At 34.0% G+C, this 18776-nt stretch overlaps 1 protein-coding gene across 8 annotated transcripts in view; it reads right to left on the bottom strand.

Annotated features, from left to right (window-relative positions):
- Positions 1 to 18776, bottom strand: part of ARB2A (ARB2 cotranscriptional regulator A) — a 229572-nt gene that overhangs the window by 20957 nt on the left and 189839 nt on the right. Inside the window, exon 11 of one of the 8 annotated variants that reach the window (XM_083354581.1) lies at positions 7809 to 7843. The exons of the other annotated variants lie outside the window; for them this stretch is intronic. Coding sequence (XP_083210707.1) covers positions 7824 to 7843 — 20 coding nt within the window. The 3' untranslated portion in view covers positions 7809 to 7823. Of the gene's footprint in view, positions 1 to 7808; positions 7844 to 18776 lie in introns of those variants that run through there. 8 annotated transcript variants of the gene reach the window in all.

The following is an 18776-nucleotide window of genomic DNA, read 5'->3' as shown; positions in this document are numbered from 1 at the left end:
AAGAGAATACGATGGTCATAGCAAACACTCTTTTCCAACAACCCAAGAGACGGCTCTACACATGGACATCACCAGACGGTCAACACAGAAATCAGACTGACTATATGCTCTGCAGCCAAAGATGGAGAAGCTCTATACAGTCAGTAAAAACAAGACCAGGAGCTGACTGTGGCTCAGACCATGAGCTTCTCCTTGCAAAGTTTAGGCTTAAACTGAAGAAAGTAGGGAAAAGCACTAGGCCACTCAGGTATGAATTAAACCATATCCCTGTTGAATATACAGTAGAGGTGACAAATAGATTTAAGGAATTAGATCTGATAGACAGAGTGCCTGAAGAACTATGGACAGAGGTTCGTGACATTGTACAACAGGTAGCAACCAAAACCATCCCAAAGAAAAAGAAATGCAAGAAAGCAAAATGGCTGTCTGAGGAAGCTTTGCAAATAGCTGAGGAAAGGAGGGAAGCGAAAGGCAAGGGAGAAAAAGAAAGATACGCCCAATTGAATGCAGAATTCCAGAGAATAGCTAGAAGAGATAAGAATGCCTTCTTAAATGAACAGTGCAAAGAAATAGAAGAAAACAATAGAATAGGGAGGACCAGAGATCTTTTCAAGAAAATTGGAGAGATGAAGGGAACGTTTAATGCAAAAATGGGCATGATAAAGGACCAAAATGGCAGGGACCTAACAGAGGCAGAAGAGATTAAGAAGAGGTGGCAAAATTACACAGAAGAACTATGCAAGAATGAGCTTAACGTCCCTGATAATCACAATGAGGTGGTCACTGACCTCGAGCCAGACATCCTAGAATGTAAGTGAAGTGGGCCTTAGAAAAGCTGAGCAACAACAAAGCTAGTGGAGGTGACAGTATTCCAGCTGAGCTATTCAAAATCTTAAAAGACGATGCAGTAAAAGTGCTACACTCAATTTGCCAGCAAATTTGGAAAACTCAACAGTGGCCACAGGATTGGAAAAGATCAGTTTACATTCCAATTCCAAAGAAAGGCAGTGCCAAAGAATGTTCAAACTATCGCACCATTGCACTCATTTCTCATGCTAGTAAAGTCATGCTTAAAATCCTACAAGCTAGACTTCAGCAGTATGTGGATCGAGAACTACCAGAAGTACAGGCAGGATTTCAAAGAGGCAGAGGAACTAGAGATCAAATTGCCAACATACGCTGGATCATGGAGAAAGCTAGGGAGTTCCAGAAAAACATCTACTTCTGCTTCATTGACTATGCTAAAGCCTTTGATTGTGTGGATCATAACAAACTGTGGCAAGTTCTTCAAGAGATGGGAGTACCAGACCATCTTATTTGTCTCTTGAGAAACCTATATGCGGGTCAAGAAGCAACAGTGAGAACTGGACACGGAACCACTGATTGGTTCAAAATTGGGAAAGGAGTCCGGCAAGGCTGTATACTGTCGCCCTGCCTATTTAACTTATATGCAGAGCACATCATGAGAAAGGCAGGGCTAGATGAATCAAAAGTTGGAATTAAGATTGCCGGAAGAAATATCAACAACCTAAGATACGCAGATGATACCACTCTAATGGCAGAAAGTGAAGAAGAACTAAAGAGCCTCTTGTTGCGGGTGAAGAAGGAGAGTGCAAAACTTGGGTTGAAACTTAACATTAAGAAAACCAAGATCATGGCATCTGGCACTCTCAATTCCTGGCAAATAGATGGGGAAGAAATGGAAGTAGTGACAGATTTTATTTTCCTGGGCTCCAAGATCACTGCAGATGGGGACTGTAGCCAAGAAATTAAAAGACGCTTGCTCCTCGGGAGGAAAGCCATGGCAAATCTAGACAGCACACTAAAAAGCAGAGACATCACCCTGTCAACAAAAGTGCGTATAGTCAAGGCTATGGTCTTCCCAGTTGCAATGTATGGCAGTAAAAGTTGGACCATAAGAAAGGCTGAGAGCCAAAAAATTGAGGCCTTTGAACTATGGTGCTGGAGAAGACTCCTGCGAGTCCCTTGGACTGCAAGGCGATCAAACTGGTCAGTCCTAGAGGAGATCAATCCTGACTGCTCTTTAGAAGGCCAGATCCTGAAGCTAAAACTCAAATACTTTGGCCACCTAATGAGAAGGAAGGACTCACTGGAGAAGAGCCTAATGCTGGGAAAGATCGAGGGCAATAGAAGAAGGGGACGACAGAGAATGAGGTGGCTGGATGGAGTCACTGAAGCAGTAGGCGTGAGCTTAAATGGACTCCAGAAGATGGTAGAGGACAGGATGGTAGAGGACAGGAAGGCCTGGAGGAATGTTGTCCATAGGGTCGCGATGATATATATATATATATATAGCAGAGTTTCAAACTGGAGGAGAGATTTATATTTTAATACCCCATAGACTTGTATTTACTACTGATATAGCTTTGGATCCTTAAAATACTTGTAACACCAGCAGGCTATCAAGTGAGATAGGAATATTATAATCTAATTTGCCTTCGCTGAATCATGTATATATAAGGATTTTATCTATTTCTGAATCTATTATAGTTAACTGGAATATTAAAAATGGTACAGATTAAAGCATAGTGAGTCTTCTGAACAGATATCTATTGCTTAAAATAGGGGAAATTCAGCACATTTTTGGATAATATTATACCAGTACTAATTCTTTAATATGAGAATAGTAACTAACAAACGTTCCTTTTCTGTGAAAATGTTAAAAGATACAGTTAACATAAAGATTTTTTAAGCTGACATGTTCTGCTGCAACAGCTGGTTCTAAAGCTATTCCGTCCTCAAACATTATATGTAATTTTTGGTAAGCATTTTATGGTTTAATATGTCTATATAGTTAGAACTGAATTATGCAGTTCCTTTTAAGTTAGATAGACAAGATGTTATCTTACTTGGGAAGTTCACCAATAAAATGGAATTATGGAACATGTATCAGAGATACAGCTGAAGCCAATACCCAAGAATTAACAATTAATACCTTGGGATACACGGAATAAAAATTGATAGCATCAAAGACAGCATCAGAATTGCAACCACTGAATAAAATAAATCAGAAATAAGAATGTTTGAAATCATACAGTGTTGCAAGCCAAAGGGAATTGTCTGAAAGATAACAATAGCAATAAATATTAAGGTCATAAGCAATTTACAGATCAAGGACAGATATGAGTAACAGTAAAAATATGTATAGTTGGAAACAGTTTTTTTCTTTTCTTCAATGTCAATATTTGAATTTGAATTCTCTTTGAAAATAACAATGCCAGTATGAATGACAAGGATACTGGGGGTATGTTGCCTTCTATGGAATTACAAAGGATCAGTGCATAGACTGTATATTTGAGAAGTGTGTGAGAAGAAAACAGTTTATTTATGTATAGCTTTTAAAAATATAAATCTATTCCTTGTTAGATTATGACAAAACACTACCTTTCTGCAGAAGCTTATGTATAGTTTTAAAGCATCATATTTTTTATTCTCTCCTATTGTTTTTTTCTTGATGTGAACATCATACATAGCAAGATATGTTTTTAATTTCATGTTCCTTTGTTATACTTTCTCTTAAGATTATCAGAGTGCCATTAATTCACACTAACTACTAAAGATCCAATCTGATGTAATAGTTAAATTGCCTAGAAAGCTGGAGGCTATGAGTTCTAGGCTCTTCTTAAGAATGAAAGCCAGCTGGGTGACTTTGGGCTAGTCATTCCTTCTTAGCCCAACCAACCTCATGGGGTTGTTATTCTGAGGAAAACAGCAGTCAGGAGTATTAAATATGTTTACTATCATTAGTTGACTGCCAACATACACACAGAGATAGAGAAACAGAGACAGAGCTAGTTTGCTGTAGTGCCAAGACATCAGGCTAGAGACTGGGAGACAGGGAATTCTAGTCTTGTCTTAGACACAAAGCTAGCTGAGTGACCTTGGGCTGGTTACTTTGTCTCAGCACTGGGAAGGAAGGAAGGCAAACCACTTCTGAAATCTTGTCAAGAAATCAAAGGGATTTCTATGAATGTAGAAGGAAACACTGTGGAAAACTATTGGACAAATTCTTCTGAGGGCTTATGTTGGATATACATACACACATATGTACAGTACCTATATATAGTGATTCAGCATGTACTTTTGTTGTAAATTAATCAATATTTAGTGTAACATCTGAACTTAAACTACTGTTAATATAAATTATTATATGTCCTAGTTTCAGATATATGCTAACTCATTTAAAAGAAACAAAAATGTTTATCTTCTCAAAGTCATAATGAAATCATGATAGAGGGCAGAGATGTAGAGGTGTAAAGAAATAAGACTAAAGACGGAATGCAAAAATGTCAGTAAGGTAATTATGCCTTGATTCTGTTTAGTATTAAGGAGAGGAAGCACTCTAACAGGTATTAAATATTCAGATTTTATTTTTTTATTTATATCCCAGCTTTTTATTTTTAGCCCTATAACAATAAAACAGGGTTCTTATAGTCCTTACGTTCTGATTCCTCACCTTGAAAAGCCTATAGGGGGTGTTGGTCAAGTTTGAACTTTGTCTATATAGCACTATAGCTTATTTTATCTATTTCTTATTAAACGTCTGTGCCACTTATCTCACTTAGGTGACTACAGTTCAAGTGTTAGATTTAAGAAAGTCATTCTGTACCAAACCTACATACACTGTGTAGAAAGTGCATTTAGAATAAAAGTTATGAAAAAATCAACATAATGTAACTTTGACCATTAATAGTTAAGAGTGATGAACTTTTACCTGATGTGAATATGTATTTTATATTTGAGGCTAAACATTACAAACCTGCCAAGTGTCAGTAAAGCTATTATAATTGTTACTAAGGAAGGAAAAGTATATTCTCCATCAGTATAAATTGGACTGCTAGGTAAAGAATTAAAAAAAAAAACCTCCTCCTATGGGAAGATGCTATTTACTGTTTTATAAATATAGGCCCATAAACAAGCAGTTAATGATAGTAAAAAGGAGCAGTTCTAACCATTGTCCAAAGTCAGGTGGGGAAGGCTAGTCAGTTCAAGTGGAGAAGAAAAAAGGAGAAAACAGCAGTCTAGACTAAAGGTGGACTTTAGCCTCCTCCTGAGGCTTTGTTAAACAAAAAGCATCCATATTTGTCTTGCTATACTCCTTCTTCTTTACTAAAATGATATTTTCTCCTTAAATTTTGAAACCAAAACAATACTAATCTGCTGATAGTCATTTTGTTTTTCTATTTAGGCAAGGAAATATCTTTGGATGGGTGACCCAATGGAAATGAGTTATCTAACATGTTCTAATCTAATAGGACAATAAGAGATAAATTTCTCTCCATATTATTCACTATATACACTACTTAATGTTTTCTTCTTAGTTATCTTTTTTTAAAAAATAAACAGTGCTGCGTGGATGAGAAATAATGGAAACCAATTCTAGTCTATCAAACAAAACACAATAGCAACATAAGGAAATTGAAAACTAGTAGAATCCATCAATATAATTCCTTTGTGAAAAATAATCATTATATCATCCCATTTCCAGCATGTAATGATGGAATGAGGGACAAAATCAGGAAAATAATTTATATTTATTCATATTTCTTTTATATCTGTATAAGTATAACTAGTTAAAACAGATCTTCTATAGAAACATGCACTATGCCTTAGTTAAATGCTATAATCATAATGTGTTAGATTTGGAACATTTCATTTTCCAATTATCACTTTCAAGTCTGGAAAAAAAAAGCTAATGACTAAGAGAAGGATCAAAGAGTTCCCATTTATCTTCATGTTTCTGAAAAACAGACTACTTCCTTTTTTTGGTTAAAATGATTAAGATGCTTTACAGTGAGATATAGTAGCTCCTATTTTTGATTGCTCATTGACTATGTGCTACATGAACGTTAAATATTACATACCATATGTTGATTTACTTTTTAATCTAGCTACATATCATAAAAATCTGATAATTAAATTTGATTTTAATGAGATATAAAAACAGATTGTTATTGGACCTGAACAGCAGCATTGCTTGATTTGGATCATGTGGTGTGCCACAACAGAAATTATGCTGCACTAAAATAGTTGGCTAGAATTGCCATCTCATTTTATTTTAAAGTAAATTACTGTTCTATTCAATCAGAGGCCAGAATTATGGTATATATGGCTAATGAGGACATTGAATTGGTGACTAAGGCTTCTCCACTTACATGTAGTTCTTGCTTAATTACCCTAATTGGAAACAGAATTTTCACTGCTAAGTGAAGTGTTTGTGAAGGTGAAATATCATCATAATGTATGACTGCACTGCTTAGCGACACAGTTCTGGAAGGCTCAGTTGCGGTCACTAGACAAGGACTGCTATTGTTAGGTGTGGACCTCATACTTCTCCTGCCCTGCTGCTTTAATTCCTCCACTCCTCTATCTTCCCCCATCTGTTTCCATTTGGCTGCCCTGCACTGCCACCATCTTTTTTTCCACTGCCGATAAGGTATGCTGGCTCTTTGTATGCCCCCCCATGGCCATGTGAGTGTTTGGGGAGGCCTTGCATGATATTATTTATACAGGCTTCACACAGCCTTACACTGAACCAGCTGCTGCCATAGCCAGGTATGCTTCATCAGCAGTGGCTAGAAGAAGAGGCCAATGCTCAGTTGGGCAAGGGTAGGTGGCAGTGCAGCGTGCAAGACAGCCAAAAAGGTATGGGGGGGGGGAAGGGAGAATCAGGGGAATTGAAGCTCACATTGCAGTTATAAATGTGGCAGGTTGCCAAATGCCCAAAATTTGACCACAAGCATAACTTTGAGGATTGGCCATAATTAGCATTCATTCAGCACCGTTGTAACTTTCAATGGTCAATGAATGGATGGTTGTTAAGTGAGGACTACCTGCAGTACTTTTTCTGGTGTTCCAAGAACAGATAAAGAATACAAATCTCTCTCTCTTTCCTAGAGTGTGCTCTAGCAAAATCTCCTTTCAGTACTGTTGGATGATAGCATAATTAGGGTAATAGCATATTTACTTGGGTCACATCATATTTACTTTGTGCCAACTATTCAACTGAATAGTTGAATAGTCAAATCATTTGAATTGATACAGTCTTAAATAATATACTTTTGGTATATTGGGGGGGCATTAGGACAAATGCTGTTCCAATTTTGAAATAATAACTTGTTTTAAAGGGGAGCAAATTGTAGCATCCATGCTATGGCTCTGGCAGCTGCCAATATTGTTGGGTGAGGATGTTTTTCCCTGACAAATCATTCCAGGATTATTTTTTCTTGAAAGTAAATGATCAGGAGAAGTACTTCAATGTAAAAGCATATGCTTCAACGGAGACCTTAAAGAAAAAAATACTTTAAAATACATTTTAAGATATTTAATTTAATTAATATATTTTAAAGTCAAAGTAGGGAGATTATGCATGCTTCCTCAACAGTCTCACTGAGTTCAATAGGGCTTATTTAATAAGTAAGCATAAGATTGCAGCTTAAATCAGACATTTGCTTTCAGACCAGCTTATGTTTGTAAAATCCACACTGGGTATTCTATCATGTATTAATAGTATTCACACATAGCACCAATAGCATGTCAGAGATACAAAGGATTTTGAAATATTACTTGCAAAAATAGATTTGTACTTATGGCTTGTGAAGTTTATAAATTTCAAAATAATTTTTAGCTATTATGATCACTCTGAAGTATTATGGTGATAATATATTCAGTCTAGCATTGTTGCTCTTTTTGTTTTAGAAATCAAGATAAAGTACTTATCCACTATATAGCTATCTTGGAATAATTCCTATTTAATTCAATGGAACTTACTTTTGGATCAGTATTTAGAAGGGATTGTACTCTTAGATTCTGAAATTTAGAGCTGAAAGATAGAGAAGTGTAGCCTATAAATAATTGCATGCATTTGAATCCAATTATCATGGTGAATAAGGTTTTGTATATAAACAAATCTGCTAGTTACCTATGGTATTTTTACTTTGTCATATAATTATATCATGTATATCTTTTCACAGATGTATAAAAGATATTTGTAAGAAATTTGTTGCAAAGTGTTTTTAATATGCTAAAAGGATATATATTTCTACACTAAATACCATAATAATAGATATAAAACATATTTGTATTCACAATAGCAAATATCAAATATCAATTTGTTACTGTACAAACAGTTGATATTATTAAAGTAAGATATCTTTTAATATCAAAAAAGTCAGGATCCTAAAACTTACTTCACATAACAACATAAAATAGGCTTTTCATACCCTAATAGAATTTTACATATTTTTTTCTGTAATTTGTTTGAGCCCTTTGTCATATTACAAGTTTTGAAAATATACTTGCTTCCAATTACCAGGAAAATACAAAATAATCAGAGTTAATGTTATATTGTATTTTGTTTTAATCTGGGCCTTCAGTGTCATTTTATATTTTATCTGTTTTTATTGATTTTTTTTAGTTTCGTACACTGCCAAGAGTCCTTTGAAATTTGGCAGCTGTAACAAATTTAAACAAACAAAAAACAAACAAGATTCAAGAATATGGGTATATATGGAGCTGATTTTTTTGGAGTTTGGCCACAGTTCAGGAACTGTGGTAAAGCCTCCAGAATGAAGTAGGTATTAATTTTTTAAACGTTCAGAATATAAGCAAAATACACATACACACTCATGATTAAAAGCAAAACAATCCATAAAAGTAAAAAGGATAAAAAAAGAAAAAAGGAAACAAAAATATATAATTAGATACATAATATTGTAAAATACCAAATTCTATGCCAAAGAATATATTGTTTCATTTTTCGATTAGTAAAATACTGTCTTTTTCAGGATGGATGTTATACTTTCCCAAACACCAACTCTTAATATCTAAAATGATATCATAGTTCCAATTTCTCAGTATTATTTTTTTAGCTTATTGCACCTCTCAATGTATTGTAAAACATGATTTTCACAGAGATTCCAAAGCTTTGGAATATAATTCAACATTACGTTAACATCTCTAAGATTTTTCCATACATTTATCAACATACACAAAATATTATTTCAAAAATCCATAGAACCATTTTAAATTTTTACTTCTTCTACAGAGGAAAACCAATGTTCACCCTTTCAAATACATTTTTTGGGAAGCTTAAAACACTCTTAAGTGCAATTTTTGATGAATCAGCTTTAATGTCATCAATACCATTTCAATGGTTTTTAAGAACATAAGCCATTGATGGGGCATTATCAAATATTCTAATTCTTTGGTCTACATTTAATATATTCTTGACAGAAATTTATCAAAGCTTGTTTTATTATATACATAACTACAGATTGATGTAGCCTTTTTACACTGAATTAAATCAAGGCATATTCAGAAGTAATGTATCATTTGCATAGTTTCTGACTTGACACCAATCCAACACAAACCCTCTTAAATTGTAATTGCCAAAAATATGAAGTAGACCTAAAGGCATATTAGAATTTTGATTGGTCAATGGCTGTAATTAAATAATGTTCCTGCTGCTATTGTTTCAATTCAATATTAGAATTGAAAGGAGTAATTGGAATTAGCATTTTAATAACAGCATCATCCTATGTGTGTTTATTAGAAATAAAGTCACATTGTGTTCAAAAAGAGTTTTGACCAATTATGGTATTTATGGTTACATTGGCTAAAGAAAATATTTCTTAATTTGCCACAAAAAATATGCACTGGTAAATAATAAAACTAGTATTTGTATACTGAAAATCTAAGAAAGATATTAGGTCTTCCTATTTTGTTCTATGGTCATGATATCCTTCTACATTATTACTTTTTGTAGATCTCATATACTATACATACATATATTGTATTCTATATAGAGAGAGTGAGATACTGAAGGAGCTTATTTGGCTCCAGGAAAGAGATCCCAGACACAGAAATAAATGAAAATGAAATATTGGCTTAGTATGTATATTAATTAAGGAAGGAGAAGAAGAGAAACAGTTTAATAAATATTAGAAAAAAGGACTGAAAATAAAATTACAAGTACCACAATCCTTTTCTATCAATATCAACATTGCAGCCATCTAAGTATAGTTTTGAAATAATACATAGAAAATGGTACAGCAATAAACAAACACTGAGTTTGAAATCTATTTCCTAGATGCCTTTTCTAGAATAAAAGTATGTGCCATTTGAGATTTTATAAAAAATACAGCTGAAGAGTTATAAACACACCATTGGTGATGATGAGCATATTTAGAAATGTATTCTTTTTCACACATATATTTACCATGTTCATTAACCGACAGGTAGACAGTTCAATAAATAATGGAGTAGATTTTTTTCACACAATATTAATTGAATTCATAAGTGTAGCTCCAGGTTTAAATAGTTATTAAGAACATTAGGCAAATTGATTGAAGATTATTATTATTAATTAGAATAATTAAATTGATTGTGTTTATTCTGAGGTAGTCTCTAGCAACTAGTACTGCCCCCCCCAAAAAGAATAGTTTTAATATTTTACTTCCAGCAGAACTCTGGATTAACTCAGAAGAACAAAACCATTATTAATGTGTTTTCAATCAGTAGGACCTTGTTTCTGGCCCAGAATAAAAAAAAGCATAATAATCTGACCTTGGCTATGAAACTATGAGAGTGGGTGAATATTTTTTTATTTTTATTGAACCCAATATCCAAAACTTAAAACAATCCCAATTTAGAAAAATAAAGTATCTTAAAAGAGATCTTTTAATATTTCTTCATAGAATTCAGTTTCCAGATCCCTAATGATCCTCACTGTCCTTCTTAAGCCTGTTCCAGTTTGCCTGAATCTGTCTAATGTGTGATGTCCAAGCAAAAAAGTAGGATCAGACAAATGCACACAAAAATAGAAATATTAATCCTACTATTACCTGAGATGGGATTTATTTTATTTATATTACACTACTAAGAAATTCATTTTGCAATAAACCTACTATCCTTTCTTATAAGCACTATTATATAATCATGTACATTTTATTTCTATCTTTTAAATGAACTTTTCAGCCTAATTCTCTAACTTACTGAAACTATTTTTGCATTTTATTTCTGTTTTCTAGAGCATTAGCTATTCTGCCTAATTTTGTGTCATCGGTAAATTTGATAAATATTGCTTCCATCTCTTCGTCCAAATAATTAATTAAAATATTAGAGGAGAGGTTTACTGAACTGAACTGTATGGAAATCCACTCAATATCTTACTCCAACTTAAAATAAAACAGTCCATATTTAACTTCAACTCAAATGTTTTGGGACAACCTGCTTGTGGGTCTCATGCTTTCATGAGATAAGGAGGATGGAAGCTCATAGGCACTTTTTAAATGCTTCTAAGTTTGGAATAGCCCACCTCTAGAAATTTTATGCTAAAGATTGTCTGTAAGATATTAAAAACTAAATTATTTCAGAGAACCTTTAGAAGTGGTAACTGACATTATTGGTTACTGATTGGCTGATCTATGTTTGATTGTTTTTTATTGATATCATATATATTTTATTGTAATTTTTATAGAGGTATGTACTGCTAAGAGTTATGGTGGGTCAAATAAGAAGTTAAAAAAATGCTCTCCTTTAGGCAGTTTGTTATCACTGTATCCATTATCAAGATTTTTCACATATAATGTATAAAGGTTTAGCAAGAACATTAACTAGTTACTTCAGTGCTGTAAATATAATTCATTCAACCTAGAAAGCCTAAACTCATCTGAAGTAAGTAGGGATTTCTTGATTATAATATATTAACCTCAAGTTTAAATCCTGTCTTTGCTCCTTTCTTTCAGATTTCCTGGTTTACCTAGAACACTGAACCAATATGGAAGCTTTTTTTGTTATCCCTTAGAATTGTGCCAAGACTGTTGAGTAGCTGGTATTATTTTCTTTGTCTTTTGAATAACATTTTAACATCCTTTACCAATCTTAGCTCATCCTGAGCTTTAGCTTTTTTTGATCCAGTAATTTTAGACTTTCCCTGAACTGCTAGATTTTATTCTTTCTAAACAATGGGACTTAGGATAAAAGTATCATTTTAAGCCACTATCCAGCTATCATACCTATCCATATGGATGTACTGCAGACTTTTTTTCCTAGATATTTTTCTCCATGATTCTCTGCTGGATCTAACCCATTTTCAAATTCCTTGTTTCGTTTCTGAGCTTCTTCTATTCTGCCAAATTTGACCCATTCAGTTTTGAAGGAATTGCCTTGCGGAAAGATAGACAGTTTCCTGATATTATAAAAGGTCATCAGGAGAATATTCCTGATTGTGGATGGAATATTAGTTTACTTGCCTTGTTATTTAAATTCTGATTTCTCTGTTAGGGCTGCCTTTGGCTGTACTATGAGGTGAGTGAGGCTTCTCTTCTTCGATTTAGATAGGATTGCAGGGGATATGGTTTGGGAGCAGAGAGGATCAATTAGATCCTGATAATATTAGGCAAGAAGACGAGCTGGTCATGTCCAAAAGACAAGGAGGAAAAGGGATGCAGCTTCCATTTGTTTGTTAGATTTATTTTCTCCACCACACACAGTGTCAAACCTCTTCTTCCAGAAGCCCTTCATCTTGGTATAATGACTTGGTAGTAAGACTTGTCACCATGATTTTTCAAGAGGATGCTTCATCTGGCATTGTCCTTAGTAAGTTCCAGTGTGAGAGAGATGGGGCCTCTACAAACTGCTTGAATTATTGGCAAGTAAAGGTAAAGAAGAAGAAAAAAATAAATACTATAGCCCAGGGGTGTCAAACTGCCAGCCTGCGGGTTGGTTGCATTATGTGGAGGCCATGCCCACCCCCACTCTGGCAATGCAAAAAAAGTCACGATATGTTGTGACACGTCATGTGATGCTGCAAGTTTGATACCCGTGCTATAGCCACTTCCCAGTCCTGTAACACTGAGGCATGTGGCTAATAAATCAGTCCATCCATCCCCCGTTTTGTGGGAAGAGACGTATCATAAGACAGAAATAAAATAAAGCTTTATTAAAAATTAAGCAACCCATGACCCATTGGGTCATTTTTACCAAAGATATTTCCTTAACAGATTCCTCAATGCCTTTGCAACAATAGCAGAGCTTGTAATGTACTGCCTTCACTGGAAAAGTTCTTAAAAATTCAGGGATATATTCAGAAATGTATCTGCCTTGAAAGTAGCTCACATTGATTTGTATAGCACATTCAAATATCAGCAGCTTACAACAGGAAATATTTAATGACATCTTGTATTATGTAGAAACACCAAGTTGCACAAAAAGATAAAATTATTTATCTTTCAGTTCTGTAAACGCTGCAGAAAACAAATTTGGCTAAAAACACATCCACAGGCAAAATAAAGTTAATCAAATGCAACGTTTTTAGTTAAACTTATACCAGTTTCCCAGGATTACTTGATATGTAAAGCTGCAATCCCTTTCTCTTTCCCATAGACCTTTTGTAATTTCTTGTAGAATGTAATCTTTTCCCAGATGTTTCAGAACACTATTCCTTACAATAGTCAGGTTTTCCTTTTTGTTTCTCTTGGAGTTCTGCCTGCATTTTTCAAATGAACAAAAACCCACTTGGAGAGGTTGGTGGAATCTCCTCTTTTTATATGTGCTAAAGTAAACATTCCTTTGCAAAAACACCCTGCTTGAAACAATTTGCTGTCTGGATAGCTGCTATCATTCTTCTGAATATTGGGCATTGTTAAAACAGTCCCACCTGCCTCTTTCTTCCAGGTCCCAGTTGAAGATAATTCCAGAGGGCATGCTCTGCATGCTTTCCCTTGTTCACCTCTTATATGTGCACTTTTTTGTCTTCAGATTTTCACTAAGCTATTTTGTGACCAAACAAATAATGAGGAAAAACAGAAATTTATCAATGTGTTAAGTATATTGTGATTTTCTCAAAAGAAACAGCTTAATAACCCAATAAAATGTCAAGGGAATAAAAACACATTTAAAATTGTCAAGCTAATATTAATTCAAGAAATAGTTGTTGTTTTTGTTGTTTTTTAAAAAAACAACAGTAACAGCCATTCTATTACTGGTAAAAATGAGAACAAACGTGTTAGGAAAAGCAAAAGGAGCCCAGTGTGTATAGATTTAATCTTATTAGTCTGGGTAAGAAAAAAAAGTTTTATGCTTATATTACAAATATATGCAAATCTGTTAATAATATTCTTTTCAGCTTTGACCCTGGGTATCAGCATCTCAATGACAGAAGTACTCCCAAAAGTCTAAACTGAGGCTGACCTGGTGGATCAAATCCTACAGGGAGTTTGGAATTTCCATTTCACTGGCTTAGCATCCTATCTCATTTATGATCAACCTTCTGTAACCAAGAGACAGTTGTAGCTTAATAACTTTACTTTAGTGAGGATAACTGAGACTATGAAAACTGTGTTATAACATGTACTTACAACACAGCTGCTAATAGGCTTTAATGATTCTTGATTACGTTTCAATAAAAGGCAACCAAATCTATTACTTAGACCAAAGATCTTACAGATCAAACAACCTTTTCCACTCCTTCTGTATAGATTGCAGCTGCCACCTAGCTCTTATGTCTGTACAATTATCACTAAAAAGATTATTATAAAATAAATACTTTAATTGATAGAAAAACAGGACTGCACACTTAAATCAGCTCAACATTTCAAGAATTCAACTGATAACCGTACATAAAAAACTCCTAACATATATTGCAATGAAAACTGATATACAAGCTATTTCCTATTATTGATAAGGATGCAAAGATGGTTTCATATTGAAGCTTATGAAAGAAAAATATAATATTCTAATTTAGCAACAAGGAATACATACCGGGATCAAACTGATATGTATATTTTTATACACTTTGCTCATAAGGAAGGACATTATTGATAGCATATGTATAGCCATGATGTGGATTATGTTCATATGTTTCAAAAGTTTTATTTACCTCTGTAAACTGAAAATTAATAGCAATAAAGCATCCCAGCCTGTCTAATAATCTCTGACAACTGGAGAAACCTGCACGTACTAAACCCTGACCCACCACATCTTTTATCTGCATGTGTACTCTCCACAGGCCAAGCAAATAAAGGCCAACTGATAATTTACACATGAATGAACTTTCTTTACAGACTAGGCACCAGAGACATTTCTTTTCTCTGTTACTGAAAGAAAAGCAGCCAAGTCTAAGCTTGTCTCACCAGAAATCATACAAGTGAAACATTGATATGTTCGAAAAAGGCAGATCAGCAAAATGAGAGTGTTCTGAACGCCTGATAAAAATGGCAGCCACAAAGGACTGGGAGAATATTTACCTTGAAATAGGATTGAGGGTAACAATAGGTCTTTATCTTATTCCAAATAGGTAATATCTTACAAATCAAAATGAAGATACAGTCCTGACAGAAGATTACACAAGATACCTGAATGGGTATCTTTAAAGAATATGCAAACTATGCAACCCTTGACAACTATCAATTATTATCAGCTCTTCCAATTTACCTGGGAATTGATTTCTTTGAACCAGTTAATGTATTGGTTAAGACATCAAACTAGAAACTGGAAGACACTAAATTCTAGTCCCACCTTTGGCACAAAGCCAGCTAGGTGACCTTAAACCAGTCACTTTCTCTCAGCCCTAGAAAGGGGGCAATGGCAAACCACTTCTGAAAAACCTTGTAAAGAAAACCACAGGGACGTCTCCAGGTGATCTCCAGAAGAAAATAAAAAATCAAAAAAAGCATGGCTTAGATTTTTTTGGCTAGTTATTTTATATATTAGTTTATTACTAAAGGTTCACAGTTAAAACTAGCTATTGTTATTAAAATGAAACAAGAAAACTAAGAAGAAGAAGAAATATGTATGTATGCATTTATGAATGAATGGATTTTTTTTTGCAAATGGTGACTTACAATTACAAATATTGCAAATATTCTCTAGGGAATCCCTCAACTCTCCAGAGTCAATGGGAATAGGGCAAGAAATAAGGGAATCTATTGCACCACAGTTGCTACTTTTTTAATGAAATGGACATGATTAAAAATAACTCATTGCCTATAATGGGCATTTTACAACCTGTAAAATTCCCAAAAGTCTGCCAAATGAAATAAAATACTGTATAAACTGAACTAAGTTGCTCTATTATTCATTTCTTGGGCTTGATCCTAGCCCCTTTGCAGTATGAATCACAGCACACCACTTAAAAGTCAACAGCTTTAAATATCAGGAATTACAGCTAGATGATATTTGTAAAACTATTCTTTCTTATTATGGAATTGTTCTGGAATTGAGCTGCTGATAAGATTTTATACTTTCCTATGTTATGATCAATATTTCAGCTAGCAATGTAGTAAAATGCATATATTAGATTTAGACATACTGTATATTGTAAGAAAAAGTGTGTACAGTAATTTAATACAGACTATTCTGTTTAAATTTAAATTGACACAGAAATCAATCAGAATGGACTTATTAGTGAATATACATGAAACAGATACAGATCTGAGACAGAATGCTCAGTGGATTCTAACTGAATACTCATTGAGTACAGTGGTTAAGGCAAACGGGTAAAAACTTGGAGTCTGTGAGTTCTAGTCAAGCATTAGGCAAAAAGCCAGCTGAGTGAGCAGTCACAGTCACTCTCTCTCAGCACTAGGAAAGAGCAAATAGCAAACCACTTCTGAAAAATCTTGTCAAGAAAGCTGCAGGTGTTCATCAAGAGTTAACACTGATTCATTGATATTGATTAATTTTAGTAAGTATTAATGTACATTTTTAGTAAGTTCTGACCTAACTTCTATTGACACTAATAATGATTTACATATCAGATTCCCAAATTGTTTTTATTTTTCCTCTTTGTTTCCAGACTTATCTAAGGTATAATGATAGTCAACCCTTTGATTAATGCCACTGTCCACTTATAGTTAAACTGTTGGTACAAAGGTACTGAATGCATTACTCATGAACTGAAATTCATAATTTGAAGCATGTCTATGATTAGGTCACCTAAACTGGACCAAATGGCACATTACACTTCCCCCCCCATATAAACAACTGATTTCCCAATTCTTAAACTGTTTCCAAAGTTTGCATTCAAAAAACAATGAGTGATTTAATCCATCAAACCAGGGGAGTATAGGGACATAACCTGCTTTCCCATCTTTTCCTCATCTAGAGAAAGAAGTTTCATAAAGGGTTCTGAAAATAATTTGACTCATACATCAAGTTTATCTAATATATTTTGCATCATAAAGATACATTTTTAGAAAAACATATATTACCTTTCTGTAGATTTTTAAACATTCTAAGAATTTTTTCTGCCATTCAGAAAGGATTTCAGCTGTAAGACTTGATTTGGAAAATAAAAAGCTGAATAAAATGTTTCTAGTAATTATAGATTACCGGATATCATATCAGAAATATTTTCAGACCATTTCCATGTGTTGCTATTTACCTGGATGGATGAATGGATAAATAAATGAATAACACTGTCATCACATACAGTCTCTTGTTGAGATGAGCAGCTATAGAAATCTAATCCATCTATAAATATTGTCCCAATTAGTCTTTCAAAATCTTAAAAATTCACTAGTTATATGATGTCAAAAAACTGCAGACAGCACTAATACAGTCTCACCTGCCTTCCATTCATCAACAGGTTGCCCAGCCTTGCTCCAAAAAACACCACCACCATGACTCTAACTTATTTTTATTCCACTACCATATATCAATAGAGGGATGGTGGATTATCATTTAAATATTTTCTAAGTGGCAGAGTACACAAAAGTAACAAAGCAGAGGCTGAATTTCTGTAATATACATTCAAAAAGGGATAGGTCCCAAGAACAATGACAAGCAGTGGCTCCACCCTGTAAATACTTTTATGTGTATGTGACACTACAATATACATTATACACTTTAATTTCCAAAAGAATTGCAGATGACTATGCCAACCAGGGGTGAACGATCTTTTCATCTTCCAAGGATGGAGGTTGATTCTGGGCTTTTAAAAATACATATGGCTATTTTTATTTTGGTTAAGTAAAGTTATATTATTTATTTGAGATTTTAAAAATGGTATCTTTATAATTTTTATAAATAACTCAAGGAGACCAACATATCTAACGCTCTTTCCTTCTCCTATTTTTACACAACAATAACCCTCCTGAGGTGAGTTGGACTTAGAGAGTGACTGGCTGAAAGTCACCCATTCGGCTTTCATGCCTAAAAGCAGGACTAGAATGCATAATCTCCTAGTTTCTGACCTGGTGCCTTAAACATTACACCGAAATGGCTGTTGTATTATTAATAAAAATGCCAACAAATCAGCATAAATATTTCATCATTTCTATAATTGTATGAAATTTAAAGTCAAAGTTTAATTATCTTTCTCAACCCTATATCTTTTAGGATGTTCAATAATCTAGGCCTTATATATGTTGTGTGACACTTATGCAGGACAAAATAATAACACTAAACTGAGTGTTCTTTATGGATTCCACATGTCTAAAAGGTTTTGCTTTTGAAAGTTTTCTTATCCTGTAGCATAAACAAAGCTTATCTTTGTGCTGTCTATTATCTTCAGTGGACAGCTAATTATTCAAGCTACATAGAAAGGCCACTGCTGTTGTGGCATATCTCAAAAATATATAGTATGCAGAAGCTAGATGGTCAGTAATAGTTCTGCATGGAGCAGTTTGGTTAGATCATTTCTATTCTAATCCCTTACATTATACAATATGATTAAATGGATAAGCCTTATCAGCAAGGCAATATTATGTGGGGCAATTCTTAACGTTCAGAGGCTATTGATACCTTTGTAA

This window comes from Vipera ursinii (genome assembly GCF_947247035.1).
Source record: "Vipera ursinii genome assembly, chromosome: 2".
Lineage (NCBI taxonomy): Eukaryota > Metazoa > Chordata > Lepidosauria > Squamata > Viperidae > Vipera > Vipera ursinii.
This window is presented reverse-complemented; position numbering and strand designations above follow the sequence as displayed.